Source organism: Musa acuminata, chromosome BXJ3-9, assembly GCF_036884655.1.
Source record: "Musa acuminata AAA Group cultivar baxijiao chromosome BXJ3-9, Cavendish_Baxijiao_AAA, whole genome shotgun sequence".
NCBI lineage: Eukaryota > Viridiplantae > Streptophyta > Magnoliopsida > Zingiberales > Musaceae > Musa > Musa acuminata.
The window spans coordinates 13081365-13099345 of NC_088357.1; the positions used below are offsets into that span (position 1 = coordinate 13081365).

Genomic DNA, 17981 nt, shown 5'->3' on the forward strand with positions numbered 1-17981 from the left:
TTATGCATTGAAAGCAGCTTTGTCTTGTGTCAATTTGCAGGTAAATCTCTTTATTGCCTGGGCTTTACTGCTTTCATGTCTAAATTCATTTCCATCTTCTTCCAAAGCTAGGGAAAAAATTGTCCAACACATACAGGACTCTATTAGTCCAATGATATTAGACTGCATTTTCCAACACATTCCTTTGAAGATTGGTGCAAGTAATCTAAAGAAGAAGGAACTTGAGCTAGTAGTTGAAGCTTCTAAAGCTGCCAATGCTGCTAAGCATTCGATTACAACATGCTCGTTGACATTATATGTACAGTCACTTTGGCCTGTTGGAAATGAGACAGTGGCTTCACTTGCTGGTTCAATATATGGAATGATGATTCATCGTCTTCCTTCTTATGTGCGCAATTGGTTTTCTAGCTTACGTGACCGTTCTCTGTTAACTGTGATCGAGTCCTTTACTAAAGCTTGGTGCAGTCCTCCTCTCCTTTTGAATGAATTCTCCCAGGTAATTTTGTTCGTCAAAAAGTTTGTTGCGCTTTGTTTTTTATTCATCTAAGCACATAGTTCAATTAAATTGTCCTTTAAGGAGAAAGGCTCCAAGCTGGAAACAAACTCTCATATTGTTCAAAGGTAACACAGATTGGGTTTTAAGGGTTGAGGAAATTTCTGAACCAAGTTGTAAGACTTGATTATTCTTTTTTGCTTCTGTTTTTCATTCATCTAAAGACTTACTTTAAGTATATTTTTGGATGGGATTAATGTGGAGAAAATCCCCAAGCTGGAAATGAATTGAGAATGCTCAAAGGTAACACAAGTTAGGTTTTTAGGGAACTTATGAACCAAGTTGTGGTTTCTTGAAGTTTTCTTCCCTTGAAAAAGAGAAGCCCCTATTAGGAGTCACTTCTGCAAATTGAATAGTTGATTTAACAAATTTTTTAAATTAAAAGAATGTCTGATCTGTATATAAAAATGAGAGAGAGAGGAGGGGAGGGGAGGGGGTTTATTCAAAGTTTCTTTAATTACGAAGGATATAAGCTGATGAGTTGTCCTACGAACTTTCGGGAATATGATAATTTAAGAAAGAATAAGATTTTACATGTATTTTCAGGATCAATTTTGTTTTATGTATCAAAGATCAACCATGGAAATTGTTTCTTTATTTAGTTATGAAGAAATATATAGAGAAAAAATTTGCATATGATTTTTATTCAACTCAGAAAAGTTTATGATAGAGTTTAAAGAGATATTGTGATGTGTTTTTGAAAGGAAAGAAGTGTCCAGTAATTGTATCAATGTAATAAAAGATGTGTATTACGTATTATTGGTGTTACTGTTTGGCAGATGTTAATTTTAGTGAATTACCCTCATTAAAAATAACAATCGAAACCAAGTTCATTTTTTATCTGCCTTATGCCACATTAATTTAAGAGTTGATCCATCTGCCGTTGATAAATTAAGAACTCAAATGTACTGAGCTTTGACAAATTTGGACAGATTTTGATTAGTAAAGGTCACCAAGCAAGTAAGTGTTGGTGAAATATGTAAAGTCTGATATTTGCACTTTTAGGATGAATCAACGACACTTCCCTTTTTTTTCATGGTCAAAATATTTATGTACCCACAAGCAAGGATTTTAATTTTGAATGATACTGCCCATATTGGGTGATACATACCGGTCCGTTAGTAGACCGGTACGCGGACAGCCCACTACCGGACGGTATCAACCTGGCTATGGCGAGGGAGAAGGCGCTCGAGGAAGAGGGAGAATCGGGAGAACCACGATGCTTCCTGATCTAGTGTCGCCTTCCCTCAATGATCCCGATCCAGGAGGTAACGGAGAGGTGGGGCTCGGCTTCTTCGCCGCATTCTTCGCCGAAGGCCAGAGACATCTGCAGCCTTCAACGTCTTCGTTGAACGCCGCAGATGAGGAGAAGACCACGTTCTTCTCCTTGTTTGACGCAACGAGGAGAAGAAAAAGAGGCGACGTCGTCGAGGCAACGAACGCCTCCTATATATATATATATATCGAGTGGTACACCTTGGCGTATTGCTCGGTACGCTCATACCGTATCATACCGAGCAAAGCTCAATACATCGGTACGATATAAAATTACGAATCTTGGCCACAAGTACTACCCACTGATAACCCCATTACTGAAACTTGGGAAATCATTACTGTTTGGAATGGTTAATGCATCCTGAATGTAAGAAGAAGTAATTTCTTTTTAGTTTCTATTGTCATTCAAAATATGCATTTATATTTCTGTTATGTATGGGTACAAATGATAAGTATGCTTCTCTTTGCTGAGAAAGCAACCCTGACCAAAATTTTCTTCTTCATAGACAGTCCTAGTGTTAAAAAATGCAGTAGCTAGCTTTAAACTGCTGTTACTTGAGAACTTCGCTAACATTACACCTCGTGAACTTTCTTTTGGTTGGTGCAGGTAAAAGCAACTGTCTTTGCAGATGAGAACTTTTCAGTTAGTGTAAATAGGTCAGCATCTGAGATAATTGCTACTTATAAAAAAGAAGAGACAGGGATGGATCTTGTAATTCGCCTTCCGAGTTCTTACCCCTTGCGCCCAGTGGATGTAGAGTGCACAAGAAGTCTGGGTATTAGTGAAGTAAGACAACGAAAGTGGCTGTTGTCATTGACAGCATTCATTCGTAATCAGGTCACGCACTATCCAGCTTTGTGCTTAGTTTTTATGTTCTTTATTTTATGTTCTATTATATTTAGTTATAACCTTATATTGTTTTCTTTCTATTGCCCATGTTCATTTGGCTATGATTAGGTTGGATCATAAAATACTTAGCTTGGTTTTTAGGTTATGTTTATTTGGCTTTAAAATACATTAAATGAATTAACCTTAAATTTGTTCATACTATTAAAAATATATACCAGTAGATTGAAGTCACATTTGTTTTAATTAAGTATTATTTACGCCCTTCATACTTTGTTTAACCTTCCATAGTTGGGTTTGTGGCTTCTGATCCAATGTCAAGTACAGGAAATTGGTGACGATTATATAGGTGGATTTTTGTACTTGACCTACGGTGCATCAAAAACTAATAGCAGACCTCTTTCCATGTAATTTGATCCCATGGTTGCCCCTTTCCTCAAACCAAACAGGGCCTTGGTGGTTGCTAGTTTCTATTGGCTTTTATAAACAATGTTAAGCATGGAATTGAGTTTAGATGGTGCTACATTTTTATTTCATATGAATCGATTAATAATTGAAAGCAAATTCCACTATCAATTCAGACACTGCACCCAGTTAAGAATAATAAAATTGTTGTGCTATCTGTGACAGATATTTTTACGTTTTCGTTGTTACTTTGGTTTAACTGTTCCCTGGTATAAGTTGTAATGCTTGTTGATATCGTTTCATTCTTGTAAACAGTTTTAAACTTCTTATTCAGTTGTCTTGAATTGTAATTAGCAGCGACCCATCTAAGCCTTGCGTCATTAAGTTAGTGTTTGAACCAGTGGACCTATTGCTCTGAATCACGTTTTATTAAAACATAAATTACGACTATGCAAAATTATGAAAGTAACGTATAACATATAATTAAAATTAAATATTAAGAATTATGGCTTTAACAAGATAGATAATAGCAACTTAGGGCTTGCTTCCAAGGTCTCCAGACCCTTTTAGATTTATTCTATTCTTTTGTTAACATTCTAGAGGATAGAAATTTCTTTATGCAATGATTGTAACAAATAGATAAACAAGAGTTTTCAGTCTTTATAGGGACATTAGTAATCAACCGAGTCTGGTTGGATCAACTGGTTCTTTCGGACTAGAAAACTGTCCAATCAGACCCAGCTCAATTTGGATTTTTGACATAATTGAGAGTGAAACCAGACTGACCAAGGGTCCTATTCCTGGTTTTCCAATTTGACCAGCTGTGATGAAATATGTGCATCCTCTTCTTTTAAAATGTATATGGTATCATAAAGTCTTTTTTTTCTGCATGCAGAATGGTGCAATAGCCGAGGCAATTCTAATTTGGAAAAGCGATTTTGACAAAGAGTTCCTTGGTGTTGAGGAATGCCCTATCTGTTACAGCATAATCCACACCACAAATCACAGTCTTCCTCGGCTTGCTTGCAAGACTTGCAAGCACAAGTTTCACTCTGCTTGCCTTTACAAGTGGTTCTCAACTTCTCATAAATCAACTTGCCCATTGTGCCAGTCTCCTTTCTGATCTATGTTGCTTCAGTTATTGTATATACTTTGGTATACGGTTCTAAATCATATGGATGAGTTTTGTCCGGGGAGATGTACCATACTGTAGCAGCCTTCAGAATCATTTGAAGATGCAGCCGGTCATGGAATTTCTTAAAGCAACAACCGGACTCTCAAGAGAATAGGTAAAATTTTGCCTGTGACCTGAACTCTACGCCAGGTTTTGCAGTTTCCATTTCCTTGGGTTAAAGTCCGGTTTACTATTTACAATTTCTTTTATTTTTGTTTAGTTTTAATTAAATGTAAATTTAGAATATTCAAGCATGCAGAAACCTAACATGAAAAAGACCAAAAAAAAGAGAAAAGAATGGTACATTTATCATGTACGATTGATAACATTGGAAGTATGATCTCAACGTTGGCCTTGTTGTTTCTCAATTTGATATTGATAACATCTGCCTTTGTATGATCTGAATCGAGACTTTGTTTTTATGTTCTTGCTGAGATAATCTTGTGCAAGGTTGTAGAAGCCTGTCTAATGTTTGGCCTGCCCCTGATTTAGCTGCTCTTATTTATGGTTTTACTGCAGATCCAATTACTAATCTCAAGCAAACAATCTATTCAGGAGACAATGCTGCAGCAGCAGCAAAAACTCTCGCTGCCCGTGCCCCGCTTCTTGAAGTTGGGAGTTCTTCATCGAGCCCCCTCGGAAGATCACAATCATATCAGTCACATCACGGTCATCGTTGGTATTTGCATTGATGGCAACTGAGAGCATCCTTCTCTGGACCATCCACAAAACTTGAATTCTCACTAATCTGCTTCACCAACTTGGTTGTATTTGATCGACAGCAATTTGTTCGGATCATCCTGGGTAAGGAGAATAAAATTTTCCATACTCGTTATGATTAATGATATGTGGCTTGTTAGCAGTCATATGTTCAACTTGGATGAATCAGGTTGAAATGTATACATCTCTCTCCCCAAAACCCTCGTCCAAACAATTTTATCTTCACAGTTCAGGTGCTAGTTAGTTCTGAATCAAGTTACTTAAAGAGATCAAGTATGAATTGTGGTGTTGATATCATTGGTATTTTAGTGTCCTAATTTAGGAAAAAAAAAGAATATTTTTTATTAATTATCATTTTTGCCCTTGGCCATTGTCTCCTTTGTCTTGCATCGTTGCCTTACATTGCCTCTACACGACCCTCGCGCTTGTTTGTGGCCCTTGCATGAGGAAGGAGTGTGAGGGTTGTCGTTGTCTTTGTGGATCTTATCAACCCTTGTTGGACTCGCCCTTGTGTGTGCGAAGGTCACCGTGGTTCTAGCAACAGCCAGGTCAAGTTGTGGGTGGTGGTGACGATGGTGGGCTCTCATGCAAGTGTTGCAATTGATAACAATAGCTTTTAGTGCTCTCTCCTTAAGGTCATGGGCGATAGGTCACGGGCGATGAATGTAGGGTCGGGTCAACGAGGTTAGCAAAAGTTGCGGTGGCCCTTGCGTAAGGGTTGTGAGCATTAGTGAGCAAAAGCGATAATGGGTCCAGAGATGTTTCGTGAAAAATTTTCATAGCTAGAGGTTTATTTTGAAAATTCACTCATATATATATATATATATGTATTATAATGTAAACTGATTAAGCTATATAGTTTTATGAGTGATGTGGTCTCTCACACGTAAATAGATCAATGGTAGTGATCTGTTATCGAGCCTTACAATTCAGCTTAAATAGAGTTGATGCTAATAGGCGAAAAAATATTTGAAGAAATAAGATGGATTATATACATCGAATAAGCTTGAGTGCATAAAGAACCAAGTCAGGATCGATATTAACAATCCTGCAATTTCATATTGTCGTCCAATCTAAAGTTGACCAAGATCCCACTATTTTGCATCTCAACATCAATCTACCCGATTTTTGAGCATGAACTAGAGTCAATATTCATATAATTTCCTAATCAATGTATTAAACCATATATAATTGACTCAAGAAATTTTTTTCCCCAACTTTAAAACACTTCAAGTGATCTACATTTTTCAATTTTCTTGAGGAAAACATAGAGGAAAATAAACTTCCACTGATTTGGGTAGAAAAAAATGCCATACACCTTCATGTCCTGCAGCTGATAACCAAAGTGAGGTGGATTCGACTAAAATTGGGTTTGAAGGCGTATCTGAATCTGATACCTTGTGGGATATCAACAGCTTAATTGGATCTGAGGTAGGAGATTAAGGTCAATTTTCCGGTTATTAAACTGCTAACTAACGATCACCCACCCAACCATTTGCTTATTTTTCTTGACCAAATAAATAAATGTGTGCCATACATAATATCAGCAACCGTGAGATTGATTTGATTCTCCTGTATGATCCGATCGTATTATACATATGTCAATACACATGCTTCTATTATCCCTCTGTCCACAGTTTCAACAATGATCAGCTAAATCTCATATCAAATTGCCTCTTCCAAGTGACAAAAAAGATAATAATTTGATAGAACTGAGGCTAAGCTTCTTAGCACAATGTTGTGCTCCTTCACACCTGTTGCTTAGCTGTTCAAATATAAAAACACCTGATCTCCAATTAGTTTGTGAAAGCTCCATTTCTCCTATACTTATTCCAGCTTAAAAGCTAAGCAGGTGTGAAGCTGCATCATTCCAGCTGAAGGACTTGATTAATAGTTGAGTTCTTTTTATTATACTGCGATGAGCAGGAAGGTTCATATCATTTTGTCAAGGCATTTAGTAACATTATCTTCAGATATGGTCATACCGTGCCAGATACCACAATCTCTTATGCCTGTCATGATCCACCACCTCATCATCTCTCCTGTTCTGCCTGCTTCAAACCTCCAAGTCCTCGTGTACTTCGAGCCGTCCTCGATCCCCTTCCACCACAATGTAAGGAGTTGGAGAGCCTTACTGCTTTCAAGTCGCCTGCACTGCACAGTGCAGACAGGCTTTTGATTGTAGCTGGTGATGCTTACTTTCAAGCAATTGGATCTCTCGAGTTTTGTATGAATAAAATGGTGCGATTCTCTTGGCTTTAGCTACAAGTACGATTGGGGTGCTACAAGCCCTAGATTCTGAAGCGAAGCTCAGCTCACTGAAGCAAGCTGTCAAAATGAGGTTGTGTTGATAAAGTAATGGGAATGAGGAAGATGACAATCAAAGGCCTCATGGCAAATTGTTCCCAGTGGCCAATGGAAGGCGGCATAGGGAGTGAGTGGGCTACATGTTTGAGTTGACAAGCCCTGGGAGTTTGCACAAGTGTGAAAAATCAAATGCTACGTCTTGTCCTCTATGCATAGCCTTGTACCGATGTATATAATATATTCAATCACTTTGATCAAGCCACCTTTTGTGTTTATCGCTTCTTAACTCACCGTCCAAAGCAATGACAGCTCCACAAAGGCCTCTCAGTTTCCGAGCTTGGCTCCTGACACTTTTTCACAGCTTCAGCAGTACCTTTTCCGGTGGATGATGAGTTCATAGTGACTCTGTCCCATTAATTTTTGTGTGTGTTTAACCCAATGAAGATGAGAATTTACGATTAGTTTAACGTAAATTTGAATCATGACGATGGTGAGAATAATGACATGTGAAGTAAATATAGTTGAAATTGCATAGTGAGGTGTCACTTTGCTAGAGTTGTTATTTGTGATCTTAAGTGGGGCAATTGAATTGGGTTGGTTCCAAAGTGCCTTTCATTGCTTTCTTCCTTTGGTTTTTAATCTACACATTTCACTCCCTATGCAGTAAAATTCGATGGGCTTTTTCTCCCTTACAACCACAATGATATGAACACAGATCTTATTTTCTCTATACCAACTTCTTTTATTCTCCTATTATGTGTATTCTTTGTTTCTCGAAACCTTCAATGGGGTTCTGCTCTCACTGAACAAACAGAAGCATATCACTGTAAATATTAGTCAACTCATGAGGTGTTGTAACGATGAGTAAAATAATCTTGAAGAATGAAGAAGTGGATGACTCGATATGTTAGCAGAAGCAACTGATCAGAAGAAATTAAGAAACATGGAGCGTTGCATTCACCTGCAGAACAACTGCATTGGAGATAATGTGAGCAGACTACAAGCAGGAATTCAAACAATTCAAGAATATGCTTGCATTGCAATGTTTGTTCTAACAGTGTTGGGAGCTTTCGATTTCTTGCCAGAGAAAGAAAGAGAGATGCACAAAAGAACAAAGAAACGATGTGGTGGTGGCTTTGGCTCAGCGCCGTACCACCTACAACCCAATGAGATTTCTTGAGGTGGTGACTCCTCCATCCACCACGAGGTTGTGGCCGCTCACATATCTAGACTCATCACTGGCGAGGTACAAGGCTGCCTCGGCTATGTCCCTGGCCGTCAAGGTTGCACCCTTGAGATTGGCCAGCCCCCTCACCAGCTCCTCCGTCTTCTCCACCTCCTCCTCCGTCGGCGGTGGCACGAACTCGATGCCGTCCTCGCCGTCGTCCTCGTCCCTCCAGGCGTTCACCAACATCTGCGTGGCGACGCCGAAGGGCGAGATGCAGTTGACCCGGATGCCGTGCGCGCCCAGCTCGCAGGCGGCGTTCTTGGTGAGCCCGACGATGGCGTGCTTGGAGGCGGTGTAGGCGTGGGGGCCGAGGCCTCCCATGACTCCGGCCACGCTGGCCACGGAGATGATGCAGCCGGCGTGGCGGGGCAACATGGCGCGCGCCGCGTGCTTCATTCCCAGCGCCGTCCCCCGGACGTTGACGCGCATCACGCCGTCGAACTCGTCCGCGTCCAGCGCCGCGATGCTTTTGCTCCGCCGCGTCTGCCGGCCCAGCACCCCTGCGTTGTTGCACAGCACGTCGAGGCGGCCGTGCCGGGCGACCGTGCTGCTCACCAGCTGCTCGACGTCGGCCTCCTCCCTCACGTCGCAGTGCATGAAGCTCACCGAGGGGCCGAGCAACGCGGCCAGCGACTCGCCCGCCACGTCCTCCATGTCGGCGATCACGACCTTCGCCCCGTGTCGCGCGAAGACCCTCACGGTGGCTTCTCCGATGCCCCTGGCGCCGCCTGTCACGATCGCCACCTTCCCTTCGAGCCTATTTAATGTCAACAACAACACACATGGATCGTCTCAGGCTTCTCTACTACCAGAAATTTACTAGAGGTAATGTAGTGTATGTGTGTCTCTGAGAGAGAGAGAGAGTCTACCTTTTGTGCAAAAGAGTACCAGCTTCCCAAGGAAGAACATGCATCCCTTGATGGGATTTCTCAGTCATCACTTCAGCAGCAGGCATTCTGATCACAGAGAGAGAGAGAGAGAGAGAGAGAGAGAGAGAGAGAGAGAGAGCAAATGTTGAACAAGATAGATAGATAGAGAGAGAGAGAGAGATGTATATATATAGGGGGAAGTGAGGGTGTTTGTTGATAAGCTTCGTAAGGGAGGGGGGGGGGGGCGGGGGCGGGGAAGAGGGTTTAGGTGAAGGCCTTCTTCCTTCTTAGAAAGTTCCCATCCACCCTTTTCTGACACTTTGAACCTCATGCGCATGCGGATCTCGACTTTGACAACCATGTCGGAATGAATGAAGAGTCTCTAAAAGATTCAACGGAATCAATTTGTTTGGCCACTTTTGCTCATTGATTTCACCTTCCTGCATTCCTTCTTCTGGAATGACAACCTCCCTCGGATCGATTGTTTGGTATGAGGATTAATTGAACTGCTGCACATCAACACCGAACACTTGTTATCTTGTGTTTGTACTGAGACAATTAGTTTCCCCCTCCTCCATATTTTCCGGCAAAAGAGAAGTGATGCTTAGCCCTCTGAGAGTGGCGTATAGGTCACACTACCAGCAAGCAGTCAGCTTTGCAGAGCATAGCAAGGGGAGGATAACAAGGTCAGTCATGTGCAGAAACCAATAAACTAATGCGAGCTTCGTACTACCAGGCAACACTGTTTGTGTCTTCAGAGAGTGGAGCTGGAGATGTCATTAATGTGTGCAAGTTGCACCACACCTCAGAACAGTAGATGTTTGTATCTTCAGAGAGTGGAGCTGCAGATGTCATTCAATTGGCTCTTTACTCCAGTCATATGTGCAAGCTGCTCCCACACCTCAGAAGAGGGTGAACACTGAACACAAATCCTTCATTGCTGCTTAAACATCCCATCTCAATTTGATTTTGCTGCGATCAGCTCTTGCGTGCTCTTCTCAATCTTTGAGCACGCATTCCATCTTCTTTCTTCAGTTGTCCAGCTTTTAGATCTGAGCGTGGAGAGAATGATGTTTGTTGCGGCATCATGAATGAGATCTATGCAAGGCTTAGTGGTTGTCTCAGCATCAGCTAATCTATACTGGATTTCCTGCACTCGGCATCATGCTGAATAATCTCTACCAAATTTGAACATCCTCGACATGCACAACAATCATACCCATCTCAATGGATCTGTAAACAGAACAAAAAGATCTATAGCATGAATCCCTTCTTACAGCAAATTGGCTTTCAGTACCATTTTGTGCCATGTGTGTTCCTAGATAGTATTCATTGGGTGATCTATTCCTAGTTTGTTCCATTAGATTTCATGCTAAACACAATGATATCAGCCAGAATAAGCTACACCAGAAATTATATATATATATATATATAGTATTAGCTTGTTAAAAGAAAATATAACACAGAGGTAAACCAGAAGCAAAAACAAGCAAAAAGAATGAGAACCTCTAATTTTTATACTTCAGTAAGAAAATTATTGGGATTGGCTGTTGAAAATGTTCAGTTATAGGAAAACTTGGAGGACAAGTTTCCTCAGGTGTTAGGGCCTTAATTCCCATAAAAGTTATATCAGTCTTACCATTTCTTTTTGTATTCAACAAAGGTAATGTCTCATCAATCAAACATTGGTCACTGTTTAATCTTAGGTTTGCTTTACTGTTACTATATTATTTGGCTCTTCAGTAGTCATGCCTCCCTCCACTGACAACCAAGCTTGGTGGTGATGCACCATTAAAAGATACAAGTTTGGCATCTCCTCTTCTGGAACAAAAGAGAGATGCGAAGCTGGAAGTTTGTAGCCTATCTCACATAGTAGTTGAGACACGTATACGAAAGCAACTCCAAAGCATTCAGAAGAAGCTGAAAAGTCGTGCAGGATGCTTCTTCCTTGCGGTTGTTTGACATCCTCGCGGACTCTGACTTTTCCATTGCTGACCGAAGAAGATTTTTTGACACCACCTACTTCGAACCTAATACGGTGGATTAACCTTCCAAGTCAGTAGATTTGGAAAAGTTAGTCTCATCTTGTGATCCATCACAAATTGTTTTTTTTTCTTTTTGCCATTCTAATGTGTGTTCAACTGTCTATCACCTCCACCAATGATGAATCTGACATGTGGATTCTGCATCAGGTTCGAATAAAATGACACATTATATTATGTTACCATCATCCTAATTATTATATTACTTTCAAATAAAAATGATATAGTTTCAACACTATAAAAAAATTTTCTCCTTTAGAGTAGCTATTTAAAGGTATGATTTGAGTTAGAGTGTCAAAAGATGATCCTATTAAATTTATCTTTGATACCCTCTCTTACGATCTCGACAAATTCATCTTGATAAACTATCGCTCGAGTCATTTTCGTAATGAAGATTAAGATTATTGAATTAGAAAGTTCCATTACATATTTGATAGTTCCATAAATCAAAATAACATGAATGAAAGATGAGTAGGGAATGAAGAAACACAAAATAAGAAAAATAAAACCCCACAAGTTTCTCGAATAAAAAAAAAAGATACCATCTATTCAACAAATCCTATGCGTATTGGGAGCAGTAGCAGGGAATGGTCCCTGACATCGATACGTGTATATATAGTCTGATACACAATCTCATTAGAAAAGGCTATTTTCATTTTATTAATCATGAACGACATTATAAAATATGACATGTGATGAAGCACACATTTATGCATGCACAAAAAATATGCTTTATGGATCACAACACCCCCCAAATCTGGACCGTCATCTGCCGATGGCACAACCGGTGGTTGATACATACTATTCCATGACGAGGCTGGTGGAACATCATATAGATTTGGCTTTCCAAATCTTTTTATTGCACAATATGATCCATTAGAATTCTCATAAGACATTATCAAGAACGAATCTTGGTATGACATACCAGCAAGATTGAGATCATGATTCGATATTTGAGTCTTAAGAACAAATACAAATTGATCTCGTATCGAGGAGAGCCTCATGAACTAAGAGTGTCATCAAAGATATGACACTACTTGATACATTATAAGCAACTTTGTTTTCTTTAAATTCTTTTTTATGTTCTTGAGGATGAAGATGATAAATATGCTGACATTGTTATTGGCACAATGCTACCAGCAACCAAAACTTACACTCTCACCTGTCATCACCCAAAAATATTATTGCACAACATCATTTCAAGACAAACACAAACAATATTACCCCATTCTGATGTCAACTCTGTGACTGAAATATAGATTATAATTTGGCTGGCCTTATTTGCTAAAACACAGACAGAGAAATAGGGTTGCAATCACTTGTAATCGAATCAAAAGATATGATTTAGCTAGACGACTTTAGCTTCAATTAGGCTTCAATAACTTGACACCTTCAAATCCAAGCTTAATCGATCATATTGAAGCTTTATTTAGGCTTCAATTATATTGTTGTACATGTTCAACAGTAACAAGTAGATCACCTGATTTGTTTCTCTATGAAGTAGACACACATCAAGTTATTGCTCGAGGATGGGCAATCTCCAAGAACAGATTGGAGATGCCAAAACCAATCACTTCTCCCATCATTCAAAATAATTGAAGTTGGAGGATCAGTTTCACAAGTAATTGACTGATCTCATGATGTGCAGCACACAGAAATTCATTACAAATGGCAGAAACCTCAGCTGTCAATATAGAATCATACACCCTTGAAGTATCATGTTTGCTAATACAAAATCCATCAAAATCGAGTTTCTACAGACAAGGAGGTAATTCATTCTGTAGCTGAGAGGGAAGCAAATGCTCATTTGATGCACTGTTATCTTCAGGAGCAATATCGTACATGAAGTAATATTGAGCTCCACAGTTTTCATTTCCAATAGAGTAGATCATTGAAAGATCACCTCTATGTTCGGAACTTACACAGAAGTGTGGCTGATGTTACAAAGCCAATAGAAACAAGCATGAGCATGAGTAGCTTAACTTGAAGACCAACACAAGCACAAGGACATAATGCAAGAAAAAATGGCAAGTTACACTAACAAGATTCATGATTAATAAATACCAACCAAAAAATCGAGCTGATGTGAACATTGTGGAAAATCCTTACCGAGGCATCTCTCTTATTGAGGATACATTGGCCAGGTCAGAGAAATAAATAAAAAGGAATCTTTCCAGTCTTTTCAACAACCATTCATGATAACATAAATTTTCTCTAATGAACATATAACTTCCAACATATCTAGTGCACAATTTCAGGAGCATCTTGCATCCCCATTCCTTCGTTCTGTGTCTTGAGCAAGTCCAGTTTCTTATAGCATTTGGCAGCATCCAAGAGTATGGTCAGCTCATTGAAAAATGCTTGGCTTAGACAAATCGGAATCGAGTTTCATGCAGCCCCACTCTCCATCACAACATGCAAAGCACTACTTAATCTTTGATAGACAATGCTAATGACACTATCAGGAGTAACTGAGAACACTGATCACTGAGACTGAAGAAACAATGACTGTAGATTTTTGTTGCAATTAACATCATAAATTCTTACACTTACGATACAAATTTGAAGTGACCAAACAATCTCTTACAGTGTTGATCCCTGTCTAAGAACTCCATAAGATAAAGCTAAACTGAAAAGGAAATCTGAAAACAAAAAAGCCTAACTAATAATGAGTTTATATTACTGAATATCTTACTGAATGAACCACGATTAACTAAAAATGAATTTATATTATTCATTGATGAAATTCACATTTAGCAATGTTTTCTTATTGAGATGGGGGAGAAAGGGAGGGATAGAGAGAGAGAGAGAGAGAGAGAGAGAGAGAGTAGTTACTTATTAAACAAACACAGTAGACATGGCAAACGACAAACATATGCAAAAATTTCATAGAGGTAAAAAGCAAAAAGTAACCTGAGAATACTTTCCACATTGCATGAATAAACTAGAAACACTGGAAAACTTTAGTTCATGCAGAAAATGAGAATAAAATCAATCATTGTATATGACTGAAAATAGACATGTAGAAGCATCAGACATATTATTGAAAAATTGTTAAAAGAAAGCAAGAAAGTGCAAATAAAAAACAACAGATATAATCTAGATGAATATTCAATGGAATTTATACTTGATTTTCAATGAACACAAATGTCAAAATGTAGTAAATAACTTTCACAAGAACAATTCCATAATTAAGATTGGATACCATATACTTCGTTAGATACTCCCATATGAAGAAAGGCAGGTCCTTGGCAAACAATGAATACATAAACTATCTGATTTAACTTTAAAGTTATCTTGGATAAAGTATTGCACTTCAGGATAAATTTAACATGATACTTTGAAAATTTGTCTAGAAAAGCATAACACTTGCATGATAACCTAGATTACCACAGGTTAAAATTTGAGCAAACAAGATAGAGAAGAAGAAATTTCAAGGGAGAAAAAGTTCACAACAAGGATAAGCTAACTTCTTGAAATGATTTACTAACAAAGGATGTTCTGATTTGGCCTGACGTCTGTAAACTGTCATGTCTAGTATTCCAAATCGTTAGCAAGCAATTAAAGGCACATTCCCTCAACAGCTGGATTTTATCAAATCATAAGGATGAAGGTACCTCAATGAACATATATACAGTGAACTTACAATCACTATAATTCCCCTCATCGCGGTTGAATTTTATCAAATGGGTGAATAACAATTTAGCATTGCATAAGAACTGAACAAGCACTCATGGTCAAAATTTATAGGACCCATGGTCAAAAGTGCCAACCATTTGCACGCCAATAGCTCTGTGAATTAGCATTGAGACGTGCATTTTTTACTTTCAAAAAGAGTCTGTATGCAGTCTCTATTTTATTCATCTCCAATAGTTTGTTGTTTAGTTTACTATAAACTATTCTACCAAGGCAAAAACCTTTGTGCAGTGATTCCTCCACAACCAGAACAGCATTGTCAACCTGCCCTATATTGCAGAGTACATTGACTATATACTCATAAACTTCCTTATCAGAAGCAAAACCATTGTCTTGCATCTCCTCCCAGATTTTCAGCACCATTCCAGATTTACCAAACCTTGAAAGCCTCATAAGCAAAAGCTTGTATGCTTTCAAAGACAGCATACATCCTGCTTTCCTACTCTTTTTATAAAGAAGCATAGCAGCATGGGGAGGTCCAAAGCTACAAAGAGGCTCAATAAAACATGTAATCATCCCAGTCCTGGGCAAAATTCCTTGACCTAACATCTCATCGAACAGTTCAAGTGCATCAGCCACTCTTCTAACTTTGAGGAATGCACCAATCAATTTGGTATAAGTATCGATGTTTGGCAAACACTCGCTTTGTGTCATACCTTTATAGTACTCAATGCATCTGTCAAAGTCTCCAATTGATATGAAGTTAGAGATCATCGCATTGTATGTCATAGTATCTCGAGCACAGCCCCTCTCCTCCAACTTCTCGAAAATATCCACAGCATCATCGATCTGGCCAGCTCGTCCTAATGCTTCTATGATGTAGCTAAACGTAACACTATCAGGGCTCAAACCATCGGTCATCATCATCATCATCCAATAATGCTCTACCTTGTCAAGCCTACCGAACTTCGCCCACCCACCAATAATCTCATTATATGTTGCATTATCAAAAGGAATTTCTCCTTTAGTAGTGTTGAATACAGAATTTGCAACCTTGACATGAGACCTTCGACACAGGCACCGCAAAAGTATATTGAGAGACTCCAAATTACACTTGGCTCCAATCTCCTCCAACTCCCTGAACAACTGAACTGCTTTAGAAACTTGGCGAGCCCTAAGATAACTGTCCATCAGAATCTCCACGGTCTCTGCGTTGGGTTGGACACCAGCATTCTTCATTCTAAGCAAGATTTCTTCCACAAAATCGAAGAACTTCCTCCGGCCAAGCGCCTTCAACATCACGTTATACGTTTCAACGCAAGGTGTCACCTTTGGCTGTTGCATTGCCCAATCGAAGAAGGAGACCATCGCCTCTCCGCTCCAACTTCCCCTGTTCAGTACATCGGCGAAGATCTTCTCCGTCAGGTCGACGCCGACGGTGGAGAGCGCGGACTCCACGGCGGATCTTCCCCGCAGCTTCTGAAGAAAGACCCCGCGGAGCTTCTCATCAGGCGTGAGGATTCGATCTCGAAGGCTAATCAAAGCCGATTCTTGAGCTGGTTTCTCAGTAAAAAGGCGGGCTTTCGGAGGTTCAGGATCGATAGAGAGGAGCTCCGATAGCTGTTCGAGGACGAATCGCTCGGAAAGGCTAGTGTTCGATTCAATAGGATCGGAAGAGCCTTCGCAAAGATCAACGGAGAGGAATCGAAGAAGACTAGCGAAGGACAAGGCGGAGAGTTGGCATCGGCTTCTTTGGAGAGGGCGAAGGAACCCTAGAATTCGAAGAATCGCCATTACCAGATTTCGAGTCTCAGGCAACTAAAGCGGGGACGTTGGATGATCCTGTCCGTCCACGTGTCGGAATCATATAAGACAGATACGTACAAATTGGACTTCAATTTCGCGCATCGTAGTTTCTTCTATATATTAAAAATTGACAAAATTGGATCCTAAGAGTTATAAAAGTATAATAATTAATTTTATTTTTTATTTTCTAACGTCATCGATTGTATTAACCAAAGAAACAACGCATATCATTAATTAAATAATAAAAGAATTTACTCATTTTGTAAATAGTTGAATTATTAATTAAATGATAAAAGAAAGGGGCGATTGGCTGATTTCTTCCCGCGAATTGGTCTCTCTCACTCTCATTGCAATGGTGCTGAGTAATTTTTGGTTTGGGGATTGATCACGAACGAACGAACAACAAAGCAGCAGCAGCAGCAGCAGCAATGAATAAATACACTGATATGGGATCGCAACAGTGGCATTCATCTGAAACCTTTAAATGAACATCAATTTATCCGAACAATAATTATTCTCAGCAGAACAACGATTCATATGCAACTTGCTGCATTCATCTGAACAACATTTCCAAGCAGGAAAGCTTTAAATGAAAAATAAACAAACAGTAAAAGTCTGTTGTTGCATAGAAAAAGTAACATTCACAATGGAGATTGAAAGTAACGTTAATGAACAAGACCTATTCCCTAGCAATTGCTTAGAACAATCAAAGTTCTCCCCACGAAATCTAATTAAAAGTTTTTCTTTTTATCAAATTAGAGTAGACTAAGAAGCATTAATTTAGACATAATAAAAAGAGACGATGTTAGAGAAAATAAAGTCAATTATTTTAATTTCATAACTATAAGGATCTCAATATAAATTTTATTTTATGTGATCGGTAAAAGTTATTGTTGCTATGATTTACTTGTAAATCATAATCGTTACTTCTTTCCACAAATGATTTAATGGTTTACTTGTGGATCTCAATATAACACAACGAAAGATCAGAAAAATGGAAAGTGCCAAACACAGAAATGCTTTACTTAAGTTACGTGATCAAATGAATGGAAAAGTAGGTTCTTTTTTCACATTGTGAGCTGGAATTAGGTGCTTTGGTCGACATGTCTCACACATGTT

The 17981-nt window shown here is 39.1% G+C and overlaps 3 protein-coding genes across 7 annotated transcripts in view; 1 reads left to right on the forward strand and 2 right to left on the reverse strand.

Moving 5' to 3' along the window:
- LOC135650095 (E3 ubiquitin-protein ligase listerin-like) overlaps positions 1-5268 on the forward strand; it is a 35314-nt gene extending 30046 nt beyond the window's left edge. For 2 of the 5 annotated variants that reach the window (XM_065169219.1, XM_065169221.1), the window contains 4 exons: positions 41-496; positions 2436-2666; positions 3976-4369; positions 4774-5268. In XM_065169219.1, coding sequence (XP_065025291.1) covers positions 41-496; positions 2436-2666; positions 3976-4203 — 915 coding nt within the window. In that variant the 3' untranslated portion in view covers positions 4204-4369; positions 4774-5268. The remainder of the gene's footprint in view (positions 1-40; positions 497-2435; positions 2667-3975; positions 4370-4773) is intronic. The other 3 variants (XM_065169222.1, XM_065169223.1, XM_065169220.1) reach the window with 2 other exon arrangements.
- A 3023-nt stretch (positions 5269-8291) lies between these two features.
- On the reverse strand, positions 8292-9537 carry LOC103998271 (sex determination protein tasselseed-2). The gene is made up of 2 exons (XM_009419697.3): positions 9379-9537; positions 8292-9266 (listed from the first exon to the last, which is right to left on the reverse strand). The coding sequence occupies exons 1-2, from the start codon at positions 9462-9464 to the stop codon at positions 8438-8440; spliced, it is 915 nt and encodes a 304-aa protein (XP_009417972.1). The 5' UTR covers positions 9465-9537; the 3' UTR covers positions 8292-8437.
- A 5491-nt stretch (positions 9538-15028) lies between these two features.
- Positions 15029-16858, reverse strand: LOC103998319 (putative pentatricopeptide repeat-containing protein At5g43820). Its single transcript, XM_009419763.2, has one exon. It carries the CDS (start codon positions 16848-16850, stop codon positions 15180-15182), a length of 1671 nt encoding a protein of 556 aa, XP_009418038.2. The 5' UTR covers positions 16851-16858; the 3' UTR covers positions 15029-15179.
- Between the last annotated feature and the right edge of the window lie 1123 nt (positions 16859-17981).

What these genes read in the sequence shown, in the direction of transcription:
- LOC103998271 (XM_009419697.3), bottom strand. Translation starts at nt 9,464, where the DNA reads ATGCCTGCTGCTGAAGTGATGACTGAGAAATCCCATCAAGGGATGCAT. An exon ending in GGTACTCTTTTGCACAAAAG is followed by an intron (nt 9,267 to 9,378) that starts GTAGACTCTCTC and finishes GACATTAAATAG; the next exon opens with GCTCGAAGGGAAGGTGGCGA.
- LOC103998319 (XM_009419763.2), bottom strand. Translation starts at nt 16,850, where the DNA reads ATGGCGATTCTTCGAATTCTAGGGTTCCTTCGCCCTCTCCAAAGAAGC.